This window comes from Malaclemys terrapin, chromosome 21 (assembly GCF_027887155.1).
Source record: "Malaclemys terrapin pileata isolate rMalTer1 chromosome 21, rMalTer1.hap1, whole genome shotgun sequence".
Classification (NCBI taxonomy): Eukaryota; Metazoa; Chordata; order Testudines; family Emydidae; genus Malaclemys; species Malaclemys terrapin.
Genome location: NC_071525.1, coordinates 7,848,038 through 7,869,585, shown reverse-complemented (window position 1 = coordinate 7,869,585; position 21,548 = coordinate 7,848,038). Strand labels below are relative to the sequence as shown.

The 21,548-nt window shown below is 58.9% G+C and overlaps 1 protein-coding gene across 3 annotated transcripts in view; it reads right to left on the bottom strand.

Annotated features, from left to right (window-relative positions):
• Nucleotides 1-21,548, bottom strand: part of RORC (RAR related orphan receptor C) — a 66,011-nt gene that overhangs the window by 33,791 nt on the left and 10,672 nt on the right. Inside the window, exon 2 of one of the 3 annotated variants that reach the window (XM_054010319.1) lies at nt 12,563-12,592. In XM_054010319.1, the coding sequence (XP_053866294.1) occupies nt 12,563-12,592 (30 nt within the window). Of the gene's footprint in view, nt 1-6,844; nt 6,937-12,562; nt 12,651-21,548 lie in introns of those variants that run through there. The other 2 variants (XM_054010318.1, XM_054010320.1) reach the window with 2 other exon arrangements.

The window sequence follows — 21,548 nt, the reverse complement described above, 5'->3', positions numbered from 1 at the left end:
GTCTGAAAAGCAGCCCACAGTTGTTATTAGGGCCCTCTCTGCTTGGGGTTGCTGCTCCCACGCTCTCAGACGGCTTCAGGAAACCATCTCCTGCCACCCACAGACACACGCGGTGGAGTGGGGCGAGTTATGTCATCAAAGGAACGGCAACGGGCGAGGGTGGGCCTGGAACCAGTTTTGACGGCAAGTGGCAGAGGGACACAGGAGATTCCCACAACAGCCGGGCAGGCAGACGGGCAGGGAGGAAGACTGCATTGGTGAAAAGGGCTCTGATCCCACACTAGCGAAACCAGCCCAGGCCAGATCCTCAGCTGGCATAAACAGGGGCAGTTCAAACGAATTTAACCAAGCTATGGAGATGGGGGAATCTGGCCGTAGTTTTGCCGCTGTTTTCAGGGGGAGGAGGTTCAAATCCACAGGGCTCCACGGCCTTAGAAGACACTGCACCTCCCTGCAAAGGGGAATCTGGCTACTGACTGCTGAACATTGCTAGCCACAAACCAAGGAAGGAAGGAGCCCATTGGGCTGATAATCAGAGATTTCTGCAGCGCTTGCTTTGCCTTTCCTGGCCAGCGCAGTTAAAGGCACTGACACATCTGACTGCCCCAGCCTGGGAGCAGCGCATGAACTGAGCAAAGGGGAGGTGAACAGAAAGCCAGACCACAGAGTCCCTCAGCAGATCAAAAAAAACCTTAATCAGCAACTTTCCCTCCACCTCTTCAGCACTAACCTGTACGTGTGGCATCGAATGCAGAAAACCCACAACCTTCCCCTCCCGCCCCGCGGTTCCGTTTTGTCTGCTGCCAGGGCCCTCCACGGGCAGTGGGTGCAAGGGGGTGAGGGGCAAAGGGTCTCCAGCTCAGGTGGGCTGAGCCAAGTCAGAGCTGGGGTGTCTGGTTGAACCCGGAGCCGAGAGAAAGCCCAGCCCCATCTTGACTTCTACAAGGGGCCGGAAAGCTGTTGGTGGCTGGCTGGGGTGGGCTCTTTTGAAGGAACTGTTCAGAAAGTTGTTTAAACGAAACTCCCCGTGAGCTAGTCTGAGCCGAAGGCATTAACGCAAATTCTAAATCCAGCCGAATTTCCATGCCGGGAGCAAGCGCAGACCCAAGAGGACGTGTGTGTGTGTGTGTATGTGAGGTTTCATGATCTGGGCACAGCACTGGAAGCCAGGACTCCTGGGTTCTATTCCCTGCTATGCCCCCGACTTGCCATGCAACCTTGGGCGAATCACTTCCCCGAGCAGTGCCTCCGTTTCCCCTTCCACACTTTGCCTGTTTCGTCTATTTAAAATTATTCAAAAGTTTTTTCTCTTACTTAATTGGCCTCTCAGAGTTGGTAAGACAACTCCCACCTTTTCACGCTCTCTGTATGTGTATATATATATCTCCTCAATATTTGTTCCAGTCTATGCATCTGAAGAAGTGGGCTGTAGCCCACGAAAGCTTATGCTCAAATAAATGTGTCAGTCTCTAAGATACAGACTAACACGGCTGCTACTCTGAAACCTATTTAAAGACTGTGAGCTCTTCGGGCAGGGTCTGTCTCTCTCTGTGTTCATGGAGCACCTACCACAATGTGGCCCAGATCTTGACTGGGGCCGTGAGATGCTATTGAAATATAAATAAATCATAATCATAGGTGGGGAAGTGGGACAAGGTTACAGGTTTCCCAGGACCAATGCGCTCTACAGAGTATTTGCAGCCTGAAGAGAGGTCAGCGCTGTATACGTGGGGCAAAGAGGAACAAAGACATCCACCCTCTCCAAAGGAGTTAAATTGTTCCAAACACCTAAATTCGACTGCTTTTGTTGTTGTTGTTTTAAACCTTTAGAAACACAAACCAACATTTCCCTCTGTCATGCGCAAGAAACAGTTTTCAGGGCCGGGGCAAAGTGACAAATTGCCAAGCTAGCGAGATCACAAACATTGGTCAGATCCGCATGGGTGCAGGGGTCCCCCAGCACAGATCCGACTGCAGGATTGGGACTTCAAGTACCTGTGGGTTGAACTGCTCAAGGTCGCTGGCAGAGGATTGTCGTGTCGGGGCGTTTCTGAGCTCAGACGAGGGCTGAAGGAATAGGATTGCATTCTCAGTGGTGTCTACACTAGCTCGAGGTGGGCCATTCCTTTATCTATTTTAGCTCCGTTAATTTCTTTTTGGATATTTTTATTGTACCTTGTCAATTTTAGGGTCTGCTAAAAGCCTGTGAGAGGGGCGTGACATCGGACACTCCATAAAATTTCACTGGCGTTTTAAATTAGACCATTTGTCCCACTCGCACAGGGGCGAAAATGGAACAACGTGCTGGGCCAGAATCCCAGCTGGCATAAATGGACGCAGTTCCTTTGACGTCAACGGGCCACCTCCCCAGCTGGTTCCACTGACGTCAATGGAACAGATCCTCAACCTGAGTAAAATAGCACAGCTCCATTGACGTCAATGGGCCAGCCCCTTAACGGGTGGCAATCCGCATCGCCCCATTGACACGAACGGGGCAGAGCCCAGCTAATGGGACTTAGACGGAGCGACACCGATTCACATCAGCCCAGCATCTGGCCTAGTGAGACTAAAACGTCCCTGAAGAGTCAGTGACGTAAGAACAGGCTGGGAGCCTGGGTGGGAATTCAAAGGTTCTGTGGGTGAGGAGATCTTTGTTCCCCTGGGGCCAAAGGTCCGATTCTTTCGGGGCGGGTGGCGGGAGGGTGAGATCTCCAATCCTGGGCCTAGACTCAGCCTCAGGGCAGGAAGTGCCCCTCTGAACTATGGGGGGGGGGGTCCCGGTTCAAACAGGGTGGCGAGCCGAACCACAGAACGAAGGGAAGAGAAGCAGGATCCCCGGTAGCTGGGGGCTAGCATGCACAGCAGGGAAATGGATTCAGTGCCCTGATAGGGGCTTGCCATGTCTCTGTTATCTATGGGTTACTTCCTTCCGGGATGAGCTCACTGGAGTTACCAGGGTGAGAGGGAATTATCTGGCTCGAGGAGCCTAAGCTCAGGATTTGCATAAGGAGCTGCCTAAATCCCTGGGAAATTCAACGGAGAGGTTGGGGTGATTAGGGTCCTGCTCTGGAACTTGAGGGAGCTGGGCTCAATTCCTGGCTCTCCCAGAGTCTCCCTGGGCGACCGTGTGGACAGGTTGCTAGGCCGAGGTTTTCAAAGGCGGCTTCTGGTTTTCTGGGCCCCACTTGAGACACCGTAAAGGGGCTGATTTTCAGACAGTGCTGAGCCCCCACCTCCCTGGAAATCAGCGCCCTTTGAGGCCGGCAAAGTCAGGTACCCGAATGCTGGAAACGTTGGCCTCAGTCTCGTCCCCGCCCCCCAGGCTTTCCACCTCCCCCACACCATGTCCTTGTGTCTGTGCGCCCCCCCACCAGGTCCTCGCGTCTGCGCCCCCCCCCAGCTTCCTACACATTCCCCCACACACATCAGGTCCTCGCGTCTGCGCCCCCCCCCAGCTTCCTACACGCTCCCCCCACACATCAGGTCCTTGCGTCTGTGCCCCCCCACACCGCTTCTCACACACCCTCCCCCCCCCAGCCAGTTCCTCACATCTGCATCCCCCCCAGCTTCCCACATCCCCACCACACCAGGTCCTCGCATCTGTGCCTGCCCCACCCCCCCCGCTTTCCACACCGCTCCCCCCACACCGGGTCCTTGTGTCTATGCCCCCCCCAACTTCGCACATAGCCTGCCCCCCCCGCTTCCTATATGTTCCCCCCCCCCCCCAACACCAGGTCCCCGTGTCTGTGCCCGCCCCCCCAGCTTCCCACATGCCTCACTGAGACACTGATTCCTCGCAACTGCCCCCCCCCTTTCCAACTCCCCAATGCCAGGTGCCCCCCCTCTGACACTGGCTCCTCACACCCCTCCCTCAGGTTTCCCACCTCCCCAGGTGCCTGCACCCACCCTCTCAGCTTCCCACAGCCTTCGCCAGACCCAGCTCCTCACCTCCCCAGCTTCTGATCTCCCTGACACTGAGTCCTTGCACCTTTGTGCCCCCCCAGGCTACCCACCCCCTTTCCAGGTCCTCATGCCCTCATGCCTGTGCCCTCTCTACTTCCCACAAGCCCCCCATTTCCTCACGCCCCCCATTTCCTCACGCCCCCCTCAGATCCTCCCTCCATCACCCTGTTGGACACTGGGTCCTCATGCCTGCGTCCCCCCCAGCTCCCCGCACGGCTCCCCCCAGCCACACCAGCTCCTTGTGCCCCCTCATCCACCCCAGTCTCTCTAAAATCTAGCCCTGCTCCCAGCCATGGGTTGCTGGCTCAGCACCGGGCATCGGCTAGGAGCACAAGCAGGGCGGCAATCGCGCTGGTTCTGTCCTTGTCCACTTTCTCCGGGCCTTTCAGCCTGTTCGTTAGCCGACAAGGAGCTGTGCCACAGCGCACGGGGCCGGGGGGGCCAGGGGTGTCCGGGGATTCGTCCGTCACTGCTCGGAGCCGGGAGAAAGCTGCGAGGCCTGCAGAAGCCAGCTTAAGAGCTGGGCTCCCCGCCTCGCCCTCAATACTTCTGCGGGCTGATCTACACCCCCCTGTTCCACAGCCGGGGGTGACACGCATGTAATTGACACACATCCCTTTGAAGGGGGGGAAACGGGACCGGAAGCCAATCCGCATTGAAAAGGAAAAGGGAAAGGAGGGGTGTATCAACACAATAGAAACTCCGCTGTATGGGGCAGCTTTAGATAGGTTCAGCTGCTGCGATGCGCCCTGTCCCCCCCCCCACACACACACAAATACACACACGATAAATCCAGAGACACACACACACACACACACGAACAAAGACAGACACACACACAAAACCAAAGACATTATCTATCGCAACCTAGACACACACACACACACAATAGCAAAGATGTACAAACACACACACACACACATTCTGTATCAGGACACACACAGACAAGGTCCCCGCATATATTAAAAAAAGACGCAGACAGGCAGACAGACCCACACAGTCATATTATATATCAAAACACAGACAGGTACACACAAAAGCAAAGACATGCACAAACACACACACGATTAATCCAGACACACACACAAATACACACATTGTTAATCTAGACACACACACACACATGCACACACACACAAAAAGACGCATACATATAAAAAAGACAAAGACAGACACACACACACAAGACACATCTCACACCCCCGTGAAAAGCAGGCTCCCCTTGCTAACGTGCAGCTCCAAGCTCACAGACCAGCTGTTCCAACCCATCTGCAAACCCCAGGGAGGGTCCATAGCTCCCTGCCTTGGGAATTCCTCGGGAACCCACGTGGGCTGTGATGCTGGCATGGCTCTTTCGGAACCGAGAGGAGAGGACATCCCAGTTTGGGAAACCGTTTACATTCCGCCTTCCAAACGCCAGCTTCAGAACCCGACGGGCCGGCTCCTGTTCTCCGCATCAATGCGGAGTGACCCCACCGATGGCCAGAACATTTACACGGCGGGGGTGACTGAGATCAGCATCCGGTTTGTGGGGGGAAATCAGGCCATGGGGGACGTGGTCGCAATGACAGACAGGGGGCTTGTCAAACAGCCAGCTGGGCAGTGCGGAACGGCATAGAAGCGGTAGCCTCCAAGCCTGCCATCCGTGCCTCAGCCCTAGAGAGAGAGAGGGGAGCTCAATCTCCATGGTTCATTTGGATCTCGACCCCTCCGGGATGCTAATGACCCAGAAGCCCCTGGACATCTGGCCAGAGCCCTGCCACTCAGTCAGCGCACCATTCCCTAGCATGCACATCGGCAAACAGACTCAGCACCCACACGTATCCGACACCCTGAGCTGCTCTGAAAAGCTGCATTCAGATGGGTAGAAGCCGGACTTCAGCCCCCCAAGCCAGGCCTTCCCCACCTGAAGGAAGATTTTGGATGGGAATCGTACATAGCACCTTCCATCCGAGGGCAGGAAACGGCCTGCCAATGCAAATCGACCTCAGCCTCGCAATAACCCCCCAGCGAGCTGGGCGGACTTTTATCACCATTTTACAGATGGGGAAACTGAGGCGCGGACAGGGGTTGTGATTGTTCAAGGCCGCACAGTGAGCGAGCGGCGGAACCAGGGACAGAACCCAGGTGTCCTGACCCCCTGGCCCCACTCTGCTCCAACCACTAACTCCTACTCCTCTCCCAGAGCCAAGGACAGAACCCAGGTGTCCTAACTTCCAGACTCCACTGTCTAACTCACTAAATGCTAGACCGTACTTCCCTCCCAGAGCAAGGAACAAGGGGCCAAGATTTCCAAAAATAATTACTGATTCGGGGAGCCCCTTAAAGGAGCCTGATCTACATGGGGCAGCTGTCCTGAATGGTCTCCGTCTGGCCCCGTCACAGTGTCTCAAGTCAGGCTTCCAAAAATCACTAGCCCCCTTGGACAATCTTGGCCCAGGAGACTTGACTGCCACCCGTCTGCTACATACCAAACCCCACACCTTCCTAGAGGGGGGCAAGAGAAACCCAGAGTCCTGACTCTCACATCCCAGCTCTAACCACTAGACCCCGCTCCCCGCTAGAGCAGGGCATGAGAAGCCAGGAGTCCTGACCGCCAATCTCCCCTGCTCTAACCACTAGACCCCGCTCAAGCAGGGCACGAGAAGCCAGGAGTCCTGACCGCCAATCTCCCCTGCTCTAACCACTAGACCCCGCTCCCTGCTAGAGCAGGGCACGAGAACCCAGGCGTCCCGCCTGCCAGCCCTGTGCCGTAACCCCCCCTCGCTGCCACAGGCAGGCAGGCAGGGCTGCGTCCGTGCCACACACGTTCAGCTCAGAGCCCTCCAGCTCGCTGCTCCAGGTGGCCCTTTATCTCCCATCTCCCCCCAAAACCACCCACCTCTCATGGTGCCGGCGGCGCGAGCGGCTCTGCGGGGTGGCTTCGGCTGGGGAGGACACCGGCAGCACCTGCCTATGGCTGCCAGCTGGGGAACTCAGCGCGGGGCCCGGGGTGCCATGCTCTGCCCAGGGCTGCTTGCATTTGAAAGCAGACTCGCCAGCACAGGTGGCTTTGCAAGACCGGTTGACAGGCGTCCCCCCCGGCCAATCAGGGCCCCCGCCATGCACTGGGGCTAACCAATGGCAACTGACTGGAAAGTTCCAAAGCCACAAGCCACAAGAGGTCGAGTTTCCATTGCTGAGTGCGAAGGGCTGAGGGAGAGGGGGGCGGCATGGCTGGGGGTTCGAGCCCTGGGCCCGGCCAGCCCGTGCTTCTCTGGCAAGAGCCCGTGACTCTCTCCTGCATTAAAACCTGTGCCCCCTTCTCCAGCACAGGGCTCTTTCCGACACACTCACAGCGCCCCGGGCGGTGGGTCGGCACCAGCAGTGCTTGATTTGTAATGAAAGAGATGCCGGGGCTCTAGGGGGACCAGATTACATGAACAAAATATCGGGACACGTGGGGGGGGGGGGGGGGGGGGCAGGTCCGGAGCGCCGCCGCAGCAAAAAAAAAAAATAAATAAAATAAAAGCCCCGAGCCAGAATGTCGGGATAACTGGCATCCTGACCATACATCCGTTGGGATGCGGGACAGACGACTGAATATCGGGACGTCTGGTCACCCTACGGGGCTCAGGCAAATATTTTACCTTCATAACTGAACCGCCAGGCCCAGAGGCGCCGGGGCTCTGAACCGCCAGGCCCAGAGGCGCCGGGGCTCAGCCCTGGCAAACTCTGGCACAAATTAAGCACTGGGCACCAAGCTCCCCATTTCAAAACCAAGGAAACTGAGGCGCTGCACAAAGTGTGTGTGTGTGGGGGGGGGGGGAGTGACTTGCCCTGCAACAAGTTGGGTCAAGCTACGATCAGAGGCCAGGTATTCCGGGCTTCTTCCGGCTTTTCCCTCTCAAGCCTCTCTAGACTCCGTCCCTTGTACAGAGCAGGGAAAAGGGTGCAGGAGCCCTGACTCCACGCTGCTGGCGCTACCCACTAGCCCCCCACTCTCTGCCCAGAGCTGGCAAGAGACAAATCCAGGAGTTCTGGTTCCCAGCTGCCCTATTTTAATCACTTCCCTTCCAGGGCTGAGGAGAGAACCCAGGAGTGCTGGCTCCTGGCAGCGTGCTCTAACCACTAGGACGCACTCCCCTCCCAGAGTCAGGAGCAGAACCCAGGCGTCTCAATCCCTCAGTGAATTTAACTAAGTCTTTTTTATATCATAGAAGATTAGGGTTGGAAGGGACCTCAGGAGGTATCTAGTCCAACCCCCTGCTCAAAGCAAGACCAACCCCAACTAAATCGTGTGTGTATATAGATACACACATCTTCCTCCTCCTCCCCCCCCCCACTAACTTCTGGTGTCATTTTGTGACCTGCTTTCCCTCCAGTCACAACCCAGAGGGCAGAATCATCAACTTCGCTCCCAGGGCCCCAGCTTGGCCATGTGGTGAGTTGTTAGCTGCGTCAGGCTTGAAGCCGCTACACCGATCGGCAGGATGGGAGGACGTGGAGGCCGGCGGGGCCACAGTGAGCGGCCGTGCGGTTTGTGTGCCGTCTTGGTAACCCACGTGCGGATCGAGCCCAAGGCGTGAGACACAACAGCACTTCAGCTCTGCATCCCAGAGCCTCAGTGACACAGGGAAAACCAACCCCCCCGACGTGAACGGCAGCACTGCATCCGCCCTGTCTACAGCACCCTGCAGCCCAGCACACTTCAGCAACTCTGGGTGTGTGACGGTGCTGCAATGCGGCCACCTCTGGTGTGGAACGTGGCAGCCGTTCAACACAACAGGGTGGGACAAGGGAACAGACGAATTTTGTATGCAAGGGAATATTAGCGAGGCCGAATGGAACGAACTAGGGTTTTATAGATGGCGGGCGGGGGGGGGAGGAAGATGCCAGAGGTTAATGTGGGTTTTACTGGGTGCGAGGCAAATCTATACCGCTATTGGTCCAAATGGGGTAACCAAAAAAGTACTAAATACAATCCCAGTCCTTTAAAATCCCTCCAGTTCTCTCCTAGTGAATTACACTGAGTTCCGGGGCCACGGCTCTTTATATACCGATCCTCTCCGTGCTGCTCATGCTTCCCCAGCGTCGCCGTCTGGCATACACAGCGCACTGATCCTGGCCGGGCCGTGGCACGGTGCAGGTATCAAGTCAGCACATCTAACCCTGGAGCGCCGGCGACACAGGAAACGCCGCGCACTCACGTCAACAGACCCAGGCCCGGCCACTTCCCCGGCAAGCTCAGGGCGAGTGGAGACTCCGCGAGGCACCAGAGCCACCATCAGGGGGCGGCAGGGAGATGACAGACGGCAGACTAAGCAACGGCAACCGTCTCTGCTCTGCTCTAACAAGGTCCGTCCAAGGAGAAGCATTAGTGCCTTCAGCTGCTGGGAGGCCTACATCATCCTGTTTTACAGGTGGGGAGATGGCGCTTCAGTGACCAGGAAAGGGATTTGCCCAAGATAACACAGCAAGTCCCAGGCAGAGCTGGGAATAGAACCCAGGAGTCCTGATTCTCAGTACCCTCTGCTATAACCAGTAGACCGCACTCTCTTCCTACAACCAGGACTAGAACCCAGGAGTCCTGACTCATAGTACCCTCTGCTATAACCACTAGACCACACTCCCTTCCTACAACCGGCACTAGAACCCAGGAGTCCTGACTCATAGTACCCTCTGCTATAACCACTAGACCGCACTCCCTTCCTACAACCAGCACTAGAACCCAGGAGTCCTGCCGCCCAGCCCCTTCAGCTGACCGCTAGGCAGTGCTGCCTCCCTGATGGTGTGCATGGCGAAGCTCAGTGCACACCCACCATGCGCCTGGCTGCAGGGGAAGGGCTGGGCTGAGGGAGGGCGCTCGCACACCTGCAGTGGAAACCCTTGTGGTTTGCCCTGCACCTGCACAGAAAGGTTTCCGGCCAGTTCCCAACCCCAGCGTCAGGGGCCCGATGCATCGGCGGGCGCGCAGCTCCCAGGGGCACAGACGCCTGCTGTCTCTGAAGAGCAGCAAAGCAGGCCCCGGCCGACGGGCACCCCACAACGATACACGTCTCCTGAAATGCCTAGGCCCTGCAGGGGGTGAGATGGGCACCTATGGCTCACCAAGTCCTTTGGTCTCTCAGCTCAGGGTCCTCGTCCTGGGGGAGGTGCAGGGAGGGGTCCCCTAGGAGCCAGATGGGACCTGGCCCCCCTCAGCTCACGGAAGCAGGGCTCGAACTGGAGAGGCGGCAGGTTCTCCAGCCCCATGACAACCCCCTGCGCCAGCCAGGGCCCTGCTAACGCCCGCCCTCACTCACCCCCTCCCAGGCACAACGCAGACACCAACGGAGCCGCGCAGCCCGCTGGGAAGGGCTCAGCTAATACAACGCCCACTGCCTTGGCATGGTCCCCATCCCCCCAGCCAGATCCCCACCCCCCCGGACCCTCCTGAGGAAGTGGCCTGCACCTCCCCCCTCCAGCTCAACCCCGGGGGCAGCTGTGCTTTAGTTCTCTCCCTGTGGCAAGGTGGGGGGAGGGGGACCAGCCTCTGCAGCAGGTGGGCTGGGGAGAGAGCCCCCCCCTCCAGACTTCCTTCTCCCCCCCACCCCGGCCTCAGGAGCATTCACACCTCGGGACGAGTTAACCGCAGCGCTGTGAAAACCAAACCTGCCGCTCACCGCAGCGCCTGCCTTTGCCCTGCCTTTACCTTGCCCCCCCACCCTCCACCGTGCACGGCAGGGGCTCTGGCTGAGAGGGAGCCCCCAGGCAGAGCCAGGGAGAAACGGCCCCCCTCCCCTCCCGCTGCCAGGCACAACTAGGCCCAGCCAGCCCCAGCAGCAGGGGGTTAAACAGGGCAGCCCGCGGAGAAAAGGAAAGGCAGGGGCTGCAGACAGGCAGGCACCCAGACCTGGAGCTTGCCAAGGCAGGGCTGGCTCTGAGCACCTCAGGGCTGGCTAGCCACAGCTTGCCCCGAGCGCCCAGTCTAAGCCAGTGGCGAGGCCAGGAGTGGGTGCAGGACAGAGGCTTTAGTCTTCAGGGGCAAGTTGTTGCAGTCACCAGGGCCTGCCACTAGGGGGTGAAACAACCATTGGCACTAAGACCCCGTAGCTGGGTGTGCGTTAAGACCCCACAGCTGGTTGCGCCCTTAATCTCCCTCCTCGTGGGTTGAGACCCTCCATCTGCCACTCTGCCAGCTAACACCACAATACCCCTGAGCCGGCACCGAACCCACAGCCCCCTCGTTCCGAACACACGAGCCTCAGCTGCAGCTCATCTGGTAGCCCAGAGGCAGCGGCCGACGCAACCTCTTTGCATAATCCAGCCACCAGAGGGAGACAGAGCACACCAGACGATACTCTAACGATGGCAACTCCCATGCTTCAGGCCTTCAGGGTCAGGAAGGAATCGCTGGATGGCATCACAGGGCTGGACACGTGGCCTTTCTGTGCGGCACCAAGCGCTGGCTGCTGCTGCAGGGTTTGGCAGGCACAGATGCCAGAGAAATCTGGCATGCAAGAGACTTGTGAAGCCGATATTGCAAGGATGGTGTTTACCCAACCCTGTTTGGAAATATCCCCAGCGTTGTCCCCATTTTCGTCGGCCCAGCCAAAGAGACATTGGAACAGCAAATACAGGAGGAGCTGGGTGTAATACATGCAAGATCTATCCGCTCCTCTTGTGAGCGAGGGGGGGGGGGGGGGCGGTGTCTGGGTTCTTGGCCTCCATCCTGCTTCTCCCGACAGCTCCCGCCTGTGCCCCAACACACCGGCTCATCAAAGCTGGGACAAGACTGTTCCACCACCTGCTAACAATCTCGCCCCTCCCGCGTGGGGCAGTTCCTAAAGACCCACGCTCAACACTGGCACCCCCTGCGTGGGGAGGAACCTGGGGCACTCTGGACCAACGTCCCACTTCCGCTTTGATTAGTTTGTGTCGGCCGAGCTCATTGGACCGCTCCATTTTCACCACCCGCTCCCAAGGTGCCACCCTCCCCTCTATGTCAAACCCGCCCCCCTGCCCCCGCGAGGCCCAGCAGCAATCCAAGCCAGCAGGTGGGTTTTACAGCCCTGAGACAAAGCCGGCTGCTAAGTGGTAAGCGAGTTTCAGTGGTAACTCTACCCTGCTGTCCCAAAGGGTGAACAGACGGCAGGAGCCCATTTCAGGCGCGCGCTGGCTGCATCTACATTGCGAGAAGGGGCCACAGACTAATATCAACCAGCTATTGAGCTCCTGGGTATTACAAGACTCTATAATTAATTAACCAACCTCTCCCTTGCTTATTAGCCCTTTATTAACAGAACCGTAGTCATGAGCAAAGAACTGCCCAACTCCCAGGAGTCAGCCAGGTATCACTGTCTGCACTGTACAGGAGGGAAACTGAGGCACGGTGCGGGTGCCTGGCTTGATTTCAGCAATATCAGGAGTCCTAGTCCCCCTTGCTCAGCCCACTAGGCCACGCTGCCTCTGCTACAGCACATCCCCACGTGAGCCGAGAGGGTCTAGGCTGTGCTGGGCTGGGCTTTGCAGATCTCCCTTGTGCCCTAATTAGGGGCAGGGCCCGAGATCCCCATTGGGGCAGGACGCCTGGGACAGTGCAAAGGGGGAGAGGCCCGTTGGCGGGAACTGTACTTACATGTGTGCGTCTTCTTCATGGCGATCGGGCCTGCAACCAAGAGAGAGACGGGGTGAGACGGCAGCAGCAGCAGGACCCCTGCAGGCATCCCCCGCAAGAGCCTGCCACCTCTCCCAAATGGCTACTGAAGCTGCATGGGGAAATTGAGGCACCAAGAGGGCCCATCAGCACCTTAGAATAGAACCCAGGGGACTGATTACCAGTCCTCCCAGCCTCCATTTCCCCTCAACTAACCCACTAGCCCCCACTCCCCTCCCAGAGCTGGGAATAGAACCCAGGAGTCCTGGCTCTCAGCCCCCTGCTTTAACCACTAGCCCCTCCAGGAGAGATGCTCTACAACCCATTCCCCACCCCATTTTATCCAGCACCTCCTGCTTTGAGTGCAAATGCCCCAGGGGCCAGGCCTCACTGCAGACCTTACAGCAGAGACCAGTCAGAGCATTGGGGAACGACCCACACGCAGCGCTCGATGTGTCAAAACAATATTATCATCACTGTTTGCACTGGGGTAGCGCCGAGGTGTCTCATTCGTGAACCAAGTCCCCACGGTGCTAGGCTGTACATTATTGATTAGGTGTATTATGGTAGCACCCAGGAGCCCCAGTCACAAACCAGGCTCCCCTGGCGCCAGGCGCTGTACAAACCCAGAACAAAGATGGCCCCCGCCCCAACGAACTGACAATCTAAACGCAAGACCAGCCAGCTGGGGGAGCGCAGTGAGCACCCCCCGCTCAGGCTGGGGGGCCGGGCTCGCAGCATGGCCGCAGGCCAGAGCCGGCAGAGGAGTTCTGAAGGTGTAAGGAGGGCCGTGCGGGAGGAGATGAGCTCGTTTCGCGGACGTTCGCAGCGAGCTCCTCCCGGGCGCATGGGGCAGCACGGGAGAGAGCGCCAAGGGGCTGGCGTGAAAACGGACCAGGTGGGAGCTGGAGGCTGGGACCATGGGCTGAGCAGAGGGGGGAGCGAATGCGGGATGGCAGGGAGGGAGGGGACAGGCTGCCAAGGGCCTGGCAGGGCAGCCAAGCAGCTTGTGGTGGACGGGGCAGCCAGAGGAGGGAAGCAGAGAGGGGGGTGAGATGGGAAAGCCCCAGGCTCGGAGGATGAGGTTTGCAGCGGCCTGCATGCACCAAGGCCAGAGAGGAGGGGGGCACGGGGGTGCCACAAGACACCGAGGGCCAGGGCGAGCCAAGAGGAAAGACCGGAGCTTTTCTTTATTCAGTGGGAGCCATCGCTTATTGATTGATCTCTCCCCATAAGCACACACCCAATACCCTGATTAATAACTCAGTGACTGGGTACGCATTATCAGACTGATTAATAATTAACTCAGTAATAAACTATGCCGCACTGTTCCAGGCGGGACGGTAGCGGATCTCAGAAACCCCCTGTATTCAAACAGTCGTTAGGGGGCAAGCTTGGGAATCGGGAGACCCGGGTTCAAGTCCCTGCTCTTCCACAGACTTCCTGCGTGACTTTGGGCAACTCACTTAGCTTCTCTGTGCCTCAGTTTCCCCCTGGACAATGAGACTAACCGCACTGTCTTGCCTCCCAGGGGGGCTGTGAGGATGAAGCACTTGGTTACTAAGATGGGGGGGGCAGGTAAGTACCTTAGATAGATGGGGGTGCACAGGAGTGGATGGACAGACAGACAGATGATGGTGTGTGGAGATGGATGGACAGATAGATAGGGTTATAGGTATAGATGGGTAGACAGATGCGGTGCGCGGGGATGGACAGACAGATGGGGGTAGGCATATAGATGGAGAGACTGCATGGGGATGGATAGGTGAAGATGTATGGGTAGACAGTGAGACAGGGGGAGATGCATCATGATGGACAGAGGGGGTGTATGGGGATGGATGGCTCGTTTTCTCTTAGGGCAGGGCGGAGGGGGACGTAATCAGGCAGGGACAACCTGCTCGGTCAGCCAGCTTCCCCGGGGACTGGAGAGATGCTAAAGCCACACAGAAAGGCCTTGTGCTCCCAGCCAGCAGCGGACATCGAGGGCACTCTGTGGGGCAGAAATCCTGCTGCCTGCCTGCGTGGGACTGGACGGATTCTGGGGGCACCTGAGAGATGGTGACAGAGGCATCAGCATCGACACCCCTTGGTCTCGCACATCTCGCTGGAGGGGCTCCGAGGGCGCTACAAAACATGGGGCAGGATCAGCCCCCCCAACATGCCCACGGTCACAACAAGTCTGTGGCAAAGCTGGGAATGGAACCCAGGAGTCCTGACTCCCAGTCCCACTGCTCTAACCACTGGACCCCACTCCCTCCCGCTGCAGGACTTGCAGTGGGCACTCCCCGGGGCTTCTGGCTCCTGGCAGGGCCAGACCTGCGATGCTCTAGAACCCTGCGGGGTCAGGTCTACTAGGAATCATGTGGGGCAGAGCCTGCCTGCACCCCACAGCACCTGGACCCGGGCAGCACGAAACCTCGTGCCCCCTGGGACTGAGCCACAGAGACGCAGCACCCACCTCGTCAGCCTCCCCCAGCACCCACCCCCCTCCTCTCCCCTCCTCCATGCTTTGTAATTTACTTAGAGAGTTTCCACTTCCCCTCCCCCTCCAGGAACCAAGGTACATCCCAGAGCCGGGGGACGGGAGTAGGACTGGGATAGCAGGTGGGGGCTGGGATTGAGTGGGCATCAGCAGACCTAGGGAGCCCACAGCTGGGACAGTGGGAGAAACATCTCAATCCCGACCCGCAGCCCTCTCCTATTCCAGCCCTGCCCCCTCCCGCTCTGCCCATGCCCCTCAATCCCGACCCGCAGCCCCCTCCTAACCTAGCTCTGCCCCCCAGCTCTGCCCGTGCCCCTCAATCCCGACCCGCAGCCCCCTGCTAGCCCAGCCCTGCCCCCCGCAGCTCCTGTCAGTGCCCCTCAATCCCGACCTGCAGACAACAACAAAGGGTTAATTGTGCCTCCACCCCCATCCCCGAAAGGGAAAATCAATCTGATTAGCCTGCTGAGCATCAGGCCCGGAGAAAGCCGCACGTTCGCCACGCCACCCTCCTAAGCAGCTTTGCTATTTTCGCTCCTCGCCTTAACCCCCGTGGCTCCGGGGCCATCTCTGCGCACGGCTGAAGCCAGTTCCCCAGGACGGGGCTGGCCGTGCGGGCAGAGCTCCCCCTGGAGGGACTCACCCAGGGCGGGCAGTTGGGGCTGCAAGGGGCACTGGTCCTTTCTCCCCCAAACAGCTGGTGGTTTGGAGGGCTGGGGGTGGGGCTGTCCTACTAGGAGCTGAGACTGTCCTGGCTCACTTTGCTGAAGCTTGAAGTGGGGACCTCCCTCACCCCCGCCCCCCGATTCACGGCCCTCTCCCCATCTGGGACATGCTCCCCACTCAAGGGCAGAGACGCTTTGCAGCAGCCAGTGGGCCTGGGGGAGCAGGGAGCTCTGAGACGGAGCCCAGCATAGACCCTTGTTCCTGGGGACTATCAAGGGGTCTGATCCCCCTCGGGGGGTGGGTAACAGGGGGACCGATCCCCCTCAGGGCGGGTCAGCCGTGGCACCAGGTATCTGATGGGCAGAGAATCCCAGAGTCTACTCCTGCAGATTTTAGTTTTTTTTCCTTTTCCAAGCCCCCCTCCCACCCTCATAGGCTGGAGCGGAGCTGGCCCAGTTTAAGCCAGTGCCTGTGGGCCTTTCACAGTGTGTGTGTGTGTGGGGGGACAGTTTTTGAATTTGTGGCAGGCACCACGGTGCTCTCGTCCAATCAGGCAGCCCAGCCAGTGGCAGGCGGCCCCCGCCTCCAATCAGAAGGACTCACGTACCGGCCATATGCGGGGCCGAGAGGTAGCGGTACAAGATAGCAAAGAATTGGAGAAAAATCTCAGGCCGAAAGAGATAAGATTCCCACCACCACCACCACCACCCACGGCCCGGCCTTGTACCCCCTGGGCTAGGGGCTCTGCAGGACAGCAGCTGTCTCACTCTGGACCGTGGGGGCCAGATCTCAGTCTTGGGGCCTGTACAGCCCAGTCCTGGGTCCCGTATGGCCCCTGGCTCCCTGAACTCGGAACTGGAGCCCATACAACCCCTGGGTTCCCATGGGGAGCCTGATCTTGGTCTGGGTTTGGGGAGCACTTGACACAACAGGGACCCCACTCTAGGTCAAGGTGCAGCACGCTGCCCCAGGGTCTGACCCTCTGTGCCACCCCATGCCCACTCAGCTGCCTGCTGCCCCCTGCTGGGCGGGGTTTGACTAAGGGGAAGCAGGGCAGGGTGGGGGAGCGTGTCCCAACCCCCACACTGGCCTCGCCTGAACTCCCTGCTTACATAATCCGGCTCCTGGGCCTTGGCCGCCTGCCAGCCACACGTGTCTGAGTCACAGCGCAGGGAGGCACCTGAACAGACATGGGGCCTGGGACCCCTCGCAGCCATCGCCTGCACCCCCAGCAGCCACACTGCCTCCCTATAGCTTTTTATCCCAGTCTGGAGCCACACGCAGAGATGCAGCCACCTCTGGGGTGGGGTGCCAGGGCTGTTCATACAGGGATCCCCCAGCCAGCACTGAGATGCAGCCACTTCTGGGGTGGGGTGCCAGGACTATTCATATAGGGATCCCTCTCCCGGCACTGAGATGCAGCCACCTCTGGGGTGAGGAACAGGGGCTGCTCATACAGGGATCCCCTGCCTGGCGCTGAGATGCAGCCACCTCTGGGGTGAGGAACAGGGGCTGCTCATACAGGGATCCCCTGCCTGGCGCCGAGATGCAGCCACCTCTGGGGTGAGGAACAGGGGCTTTACAGCAGTCTCACAGCAACGCTGCACAGAAGTTCAGGGGGAAGAGGCAGCACTGGGCTCCCCTCCAGCTGAGCGACAGGGACGTCAACCCAACCTGCGCTGCAGGACCCCAGAGGGTGACGCTCTAAGGAGGCGGCCGGGCCCAGACAGCCCGCGCCGTGCCCCTTGACTCGCCAGCTCCCAGCCTGCCCCTGCCGGGTAGTCCCAGCTACTGGTTGGGGCAGATGCGTGGGCTGGTGCCCCACTTGCTTGCCGAGTGGCCCTGCCGTCCAGCCATCCTCCGGGAGCTGACTGGGGGCGCCGGCTCTTCCAAGAGAGCGCCAAAGAGGTTTTGCTCCTGATACGAGCGGCCTCACGTCAGCCGGCAGCGCTGCCGGGAGCTCCCGGGCCTGGGCCGGAGAGCCGTGCCACGGCTGCTGAAGGGGACTGGCCTGGATGCAATTCCTGCTCCACGGCCCTCTGCAGCCCCCTACCACATGCAGTGAGGGCTCTGCCGCCCTCTCCCCCCAGCCCTGGCCTGGCTTTTTACATGCTGGACTGGCAGCTCTGCAGACAAGAGGCGAGCTTCCTGCCACTCCCCTGCCGGTCTGGGTTTGTACAGTGCGTAGCGCCCTGAGTTCTGGTCCATGCCTGGAGCTCAGTGCAGTCAGTAATAATAACGCCTCGCTAGGGGAGTGTGGGGTTCTGTCCCCCTTCTAGTAGCTGGTCTGTCTAAGAGGATAAGAGTCTACTATAGCTACCAGCTAATGGTGTTGCTCCTTTAGCTCCGGGGTAGAAGATGGTGCTTGTAGCACAGAATGTTCCAGGTTCATACCCAGCCAGGCTCAGCTGGGATACTGCCAGTAGCTCACTGCTGGGAGCCCAAAGCCCTGCCCACATGGCGGAGGGGGGAAAACAGCCGAAATCCATGATCTGAGGCCCTTGCAAAAGCCCACAGAGAACCACATCCCAGGTCACTATAATTTATATTACGGCAGCGCTTAGAAGAGTCAATGGAGATTAGAGCCCTGTCGTAACAGGCGCTGCACAGACACGCGGCAAGAAACAGCGCCTGCCTCAGCTGAGATCAGGGCCCCATTGTGCCAGGCGCTGCACAGACACACAGCGAGAGACGGTCCCTGCGCCAGCTGGGATCAGTGCCCCATTGTGCCAGGCGCTGCACAGACACAAGTCAAGACAATCCCTGCCCCACAGAGCTCACAATCTACTACACAAAGGCAGGCGGATTTCTCCCCATTTTACAGACGGGGGAACTGATGCCAGTGAGAGGAAGGGACTTGCCAGGGCTCGTACAAGAAATCAGTGGCAGAGCCAGGATTCAAACCCATCTCTCTAGAACCCCAGGCCAGCGGCCGGCTACACTCTCTCCGCCCAGGAGAGCTGCTCCCACGGCGTAATGGACGGCACTCAGGACTCTGGCTCCCGCGAGCGGCACAGGGAGTATCCAGAACCCACAGCTCTTGTATAATCTCACACCTAGGCAAACAACACGCCCTCGGTAGGCAGCTATTACATAACGACCAACACACACACGCCCTGCTGGCTCCCAGGGCTTCGCTGGCACAGCGATCAGACTCTCCCAGGCAGGGGGAGGATCCCGTAGGAGTGGGGCAGTCGGGGATGTGCCAATTGTTGCTGTGCAAGGTGCTGTAGCAACTGACGGCTGGAAGGGGGTGGGTGCGATGCAGACCCCAGGGCTGGTTTGCTGGTCCCTCAGCTGGACAGCGACCAAGACGCTCCTCCATTCAGAGCCAGATGGGCTGTTTCGGCAGCTGGACTGTTACGGGTACTACCTGGCCACGCGATGGAAGCGTAGAAACAGCCCAGCCGAGATCAGGGCCGGAAAACGAGAATTCCATTTCGGCAAAACCTCAAAATAAGTCGCATTCGGTTTGATTCCACGCCGGGAGGGGCACAGAGAGCTCTGAGAATCTTCTACAGAACCCCAGAATACCCCATGCCCTCGTGGTTATGGGGCGCAGAAGGCCCTGGTTCAAATCCCTGCTCTGAATCAGGCAGAGAAGAGATGGGAATCGGTCTCTTGTACGCCCCGGTGAGGGCTCTACCCTCTAGGTCATTAGCTATTCTGGGGTCACCCCCTCCAGAAATTCCACCCCGGACCTGAGACACCTGCCTGGCAAAAGTTTCAGCAAACCTGGTACGTTTCAGACAACTTCACTTTAAACAAATTAGGGTTTTTCGCCAAAAAACCATTTTGTCAAAAGAATTCCCAAACAACTCCCATCGGCGCACCGTGGTGCTGGGCGCTGCACAGACACACAGCGAGAGACAGGCCCTGCCCCAGCTGAGATCAGGGCCCCATTCTGCCAGGCAGTGCACAGACACACAGCGAGAGACAGTCCCTGCCCAGCGGAGATCAGGTCCCCGTTGTGCCAGGCGCTGCACAGACACACAGCCAGAGACAGGCCCTGCCCAGCGGAGATCAGGGCCCCATTGTGCCAGGCGCTGCACAGACATACAGCCAGAGACAGGCCCTGCCCAGCGGAGATCAGGGCCTCATTGTGCCGGGCGCTGCACAGATGCACAGCGAGAGACAGTCTGCCTCACAGCCTAAACAGACAAGACGGGCAACAGAAAGATCACAGTTTTTACCCTTGGAGGCCTAAGCCCAGCTGTAGCGTTAGCTGCAACGCAGGAGGGTAAATTGGGATGGATGGCGGGGATTTCGCACTGCCAAGAAGTGCATGTCCACATCTCAGACGCCATCCATCGAACAGTCGTCATTTGCACCAGGGCGACCGCCAGTGAGCTGAGAAACCTGCCGGGAGGAATAACTGGGAGCTTTTCAAATGGGAACCTCACCCCACATCACAGCTGGGCAGAGAGAGGGAGTGACTTGCCCAGTATCGTGTATTTGTACGGAGTCAACGGCGGCGTGGGAACCCAGGAGTCCTGCCTCCAACCCCCCTCTGCTCTACCCACTAGTAGCTGCTTCCCTCCCATAGCACCGCAGGAGCCGAATTGAGATTAGGGCAGGAACAGCAGAGGAGATTGTGGTGCACGGGCAGGTCTGGGATAGCAGGGGCTGGGGGTCATGACTGAGGGGCACTGGCAGAGCAGGGGGTGGGGTCCCAGGGCTGGGGAGCAGGATTGAGGGACACCGGCAGAGCTGTGTGGGGAACCCTGGGCTGGGATCGTGGGCCGAGGGTCTTCAGGCTGAAGCCTGCTGTTCACCGTGCGCAGCGGGATGTAAACCGGACCCCTTACTGAGCCCACTGCACGGCTCTGCCAGGCCAGACGCAGCCTCCTCCCGCCCAACCCTTCCCTGGGCTCTGCTGCAAATTCCTGTCAACATCAAGGAGGGGAAAAAACCTAACTAACTAAAAGCCCTGTAGTGAAATTACTGGGGAGCTGCTAACACCATGTGCCAGTTGGCATGACAACACCCTGCCCCCCCCAAACACACTCCCCACCCCACTGCCGCAGGCTGGATTCTGGCTTCCTAGGGCTGGCTGCTGTGTCCTGGGCTGCCCAGGGAGGGGTGGGGCTGGGGTGGTGCGGTCCCACGGCCCAGATGTTTGCAATGACACAGCCCAGCTGTGCAGCAGCAACCTTGCTGAGGGCTTCTGGGAAGGCCAAGCGACAATACAAGGTCCCGGTCACCAGCTCGGGGGTATTAGGAGCAGGTGGTGAAATTACAGCCAGGGATAAATGACCACCCTAGGCCCTGCCTGGTTTGAGAAGGGGATGCTGGGATGGAGGCCCGGTTCCCCAGGGACCCAGGCATATTGCCGGCAGAAAGGGATATGGGGTGTTGGGGCTACAGCTCGGGGGCGATTCGGCTTCGATTCCTGGCTCTGCTGCCCACTCCCTTGGGCCAATCGCTTCATCCCCCCAAGCCTCAGTTTCCCCGTCTGTAACACGGGGATCGTGACCCTTCTGCTTGGATGGTGGGCTCTCCAAGGCAGGGCCTCCCATCTAGGCATGACCGTGTCCCCCGCGCCCTGGGGAGCAGCATGGGGCCCCTCCCCAAGCCCGTCTAGCAGCCAACGTCTCAGGCAATGGGGCTCTCCCGGGGAGATGACCCCACCGGATGCTCTCGGCATTAGCCTAAAGTCTCGTCCTTCGGCAGCCAGTTCTGCCGCCTCCGAGGATGTGAGCGCGGCTCCGACGCTCTTCGATCGGGGCTCCGGAGAGAGGCAGGCGACCTGGGAAAGGATACTGCTTAGCCATCACTAACCTCCTGCCTCCCTTACGTCAATGCAATAATCTCCCACCT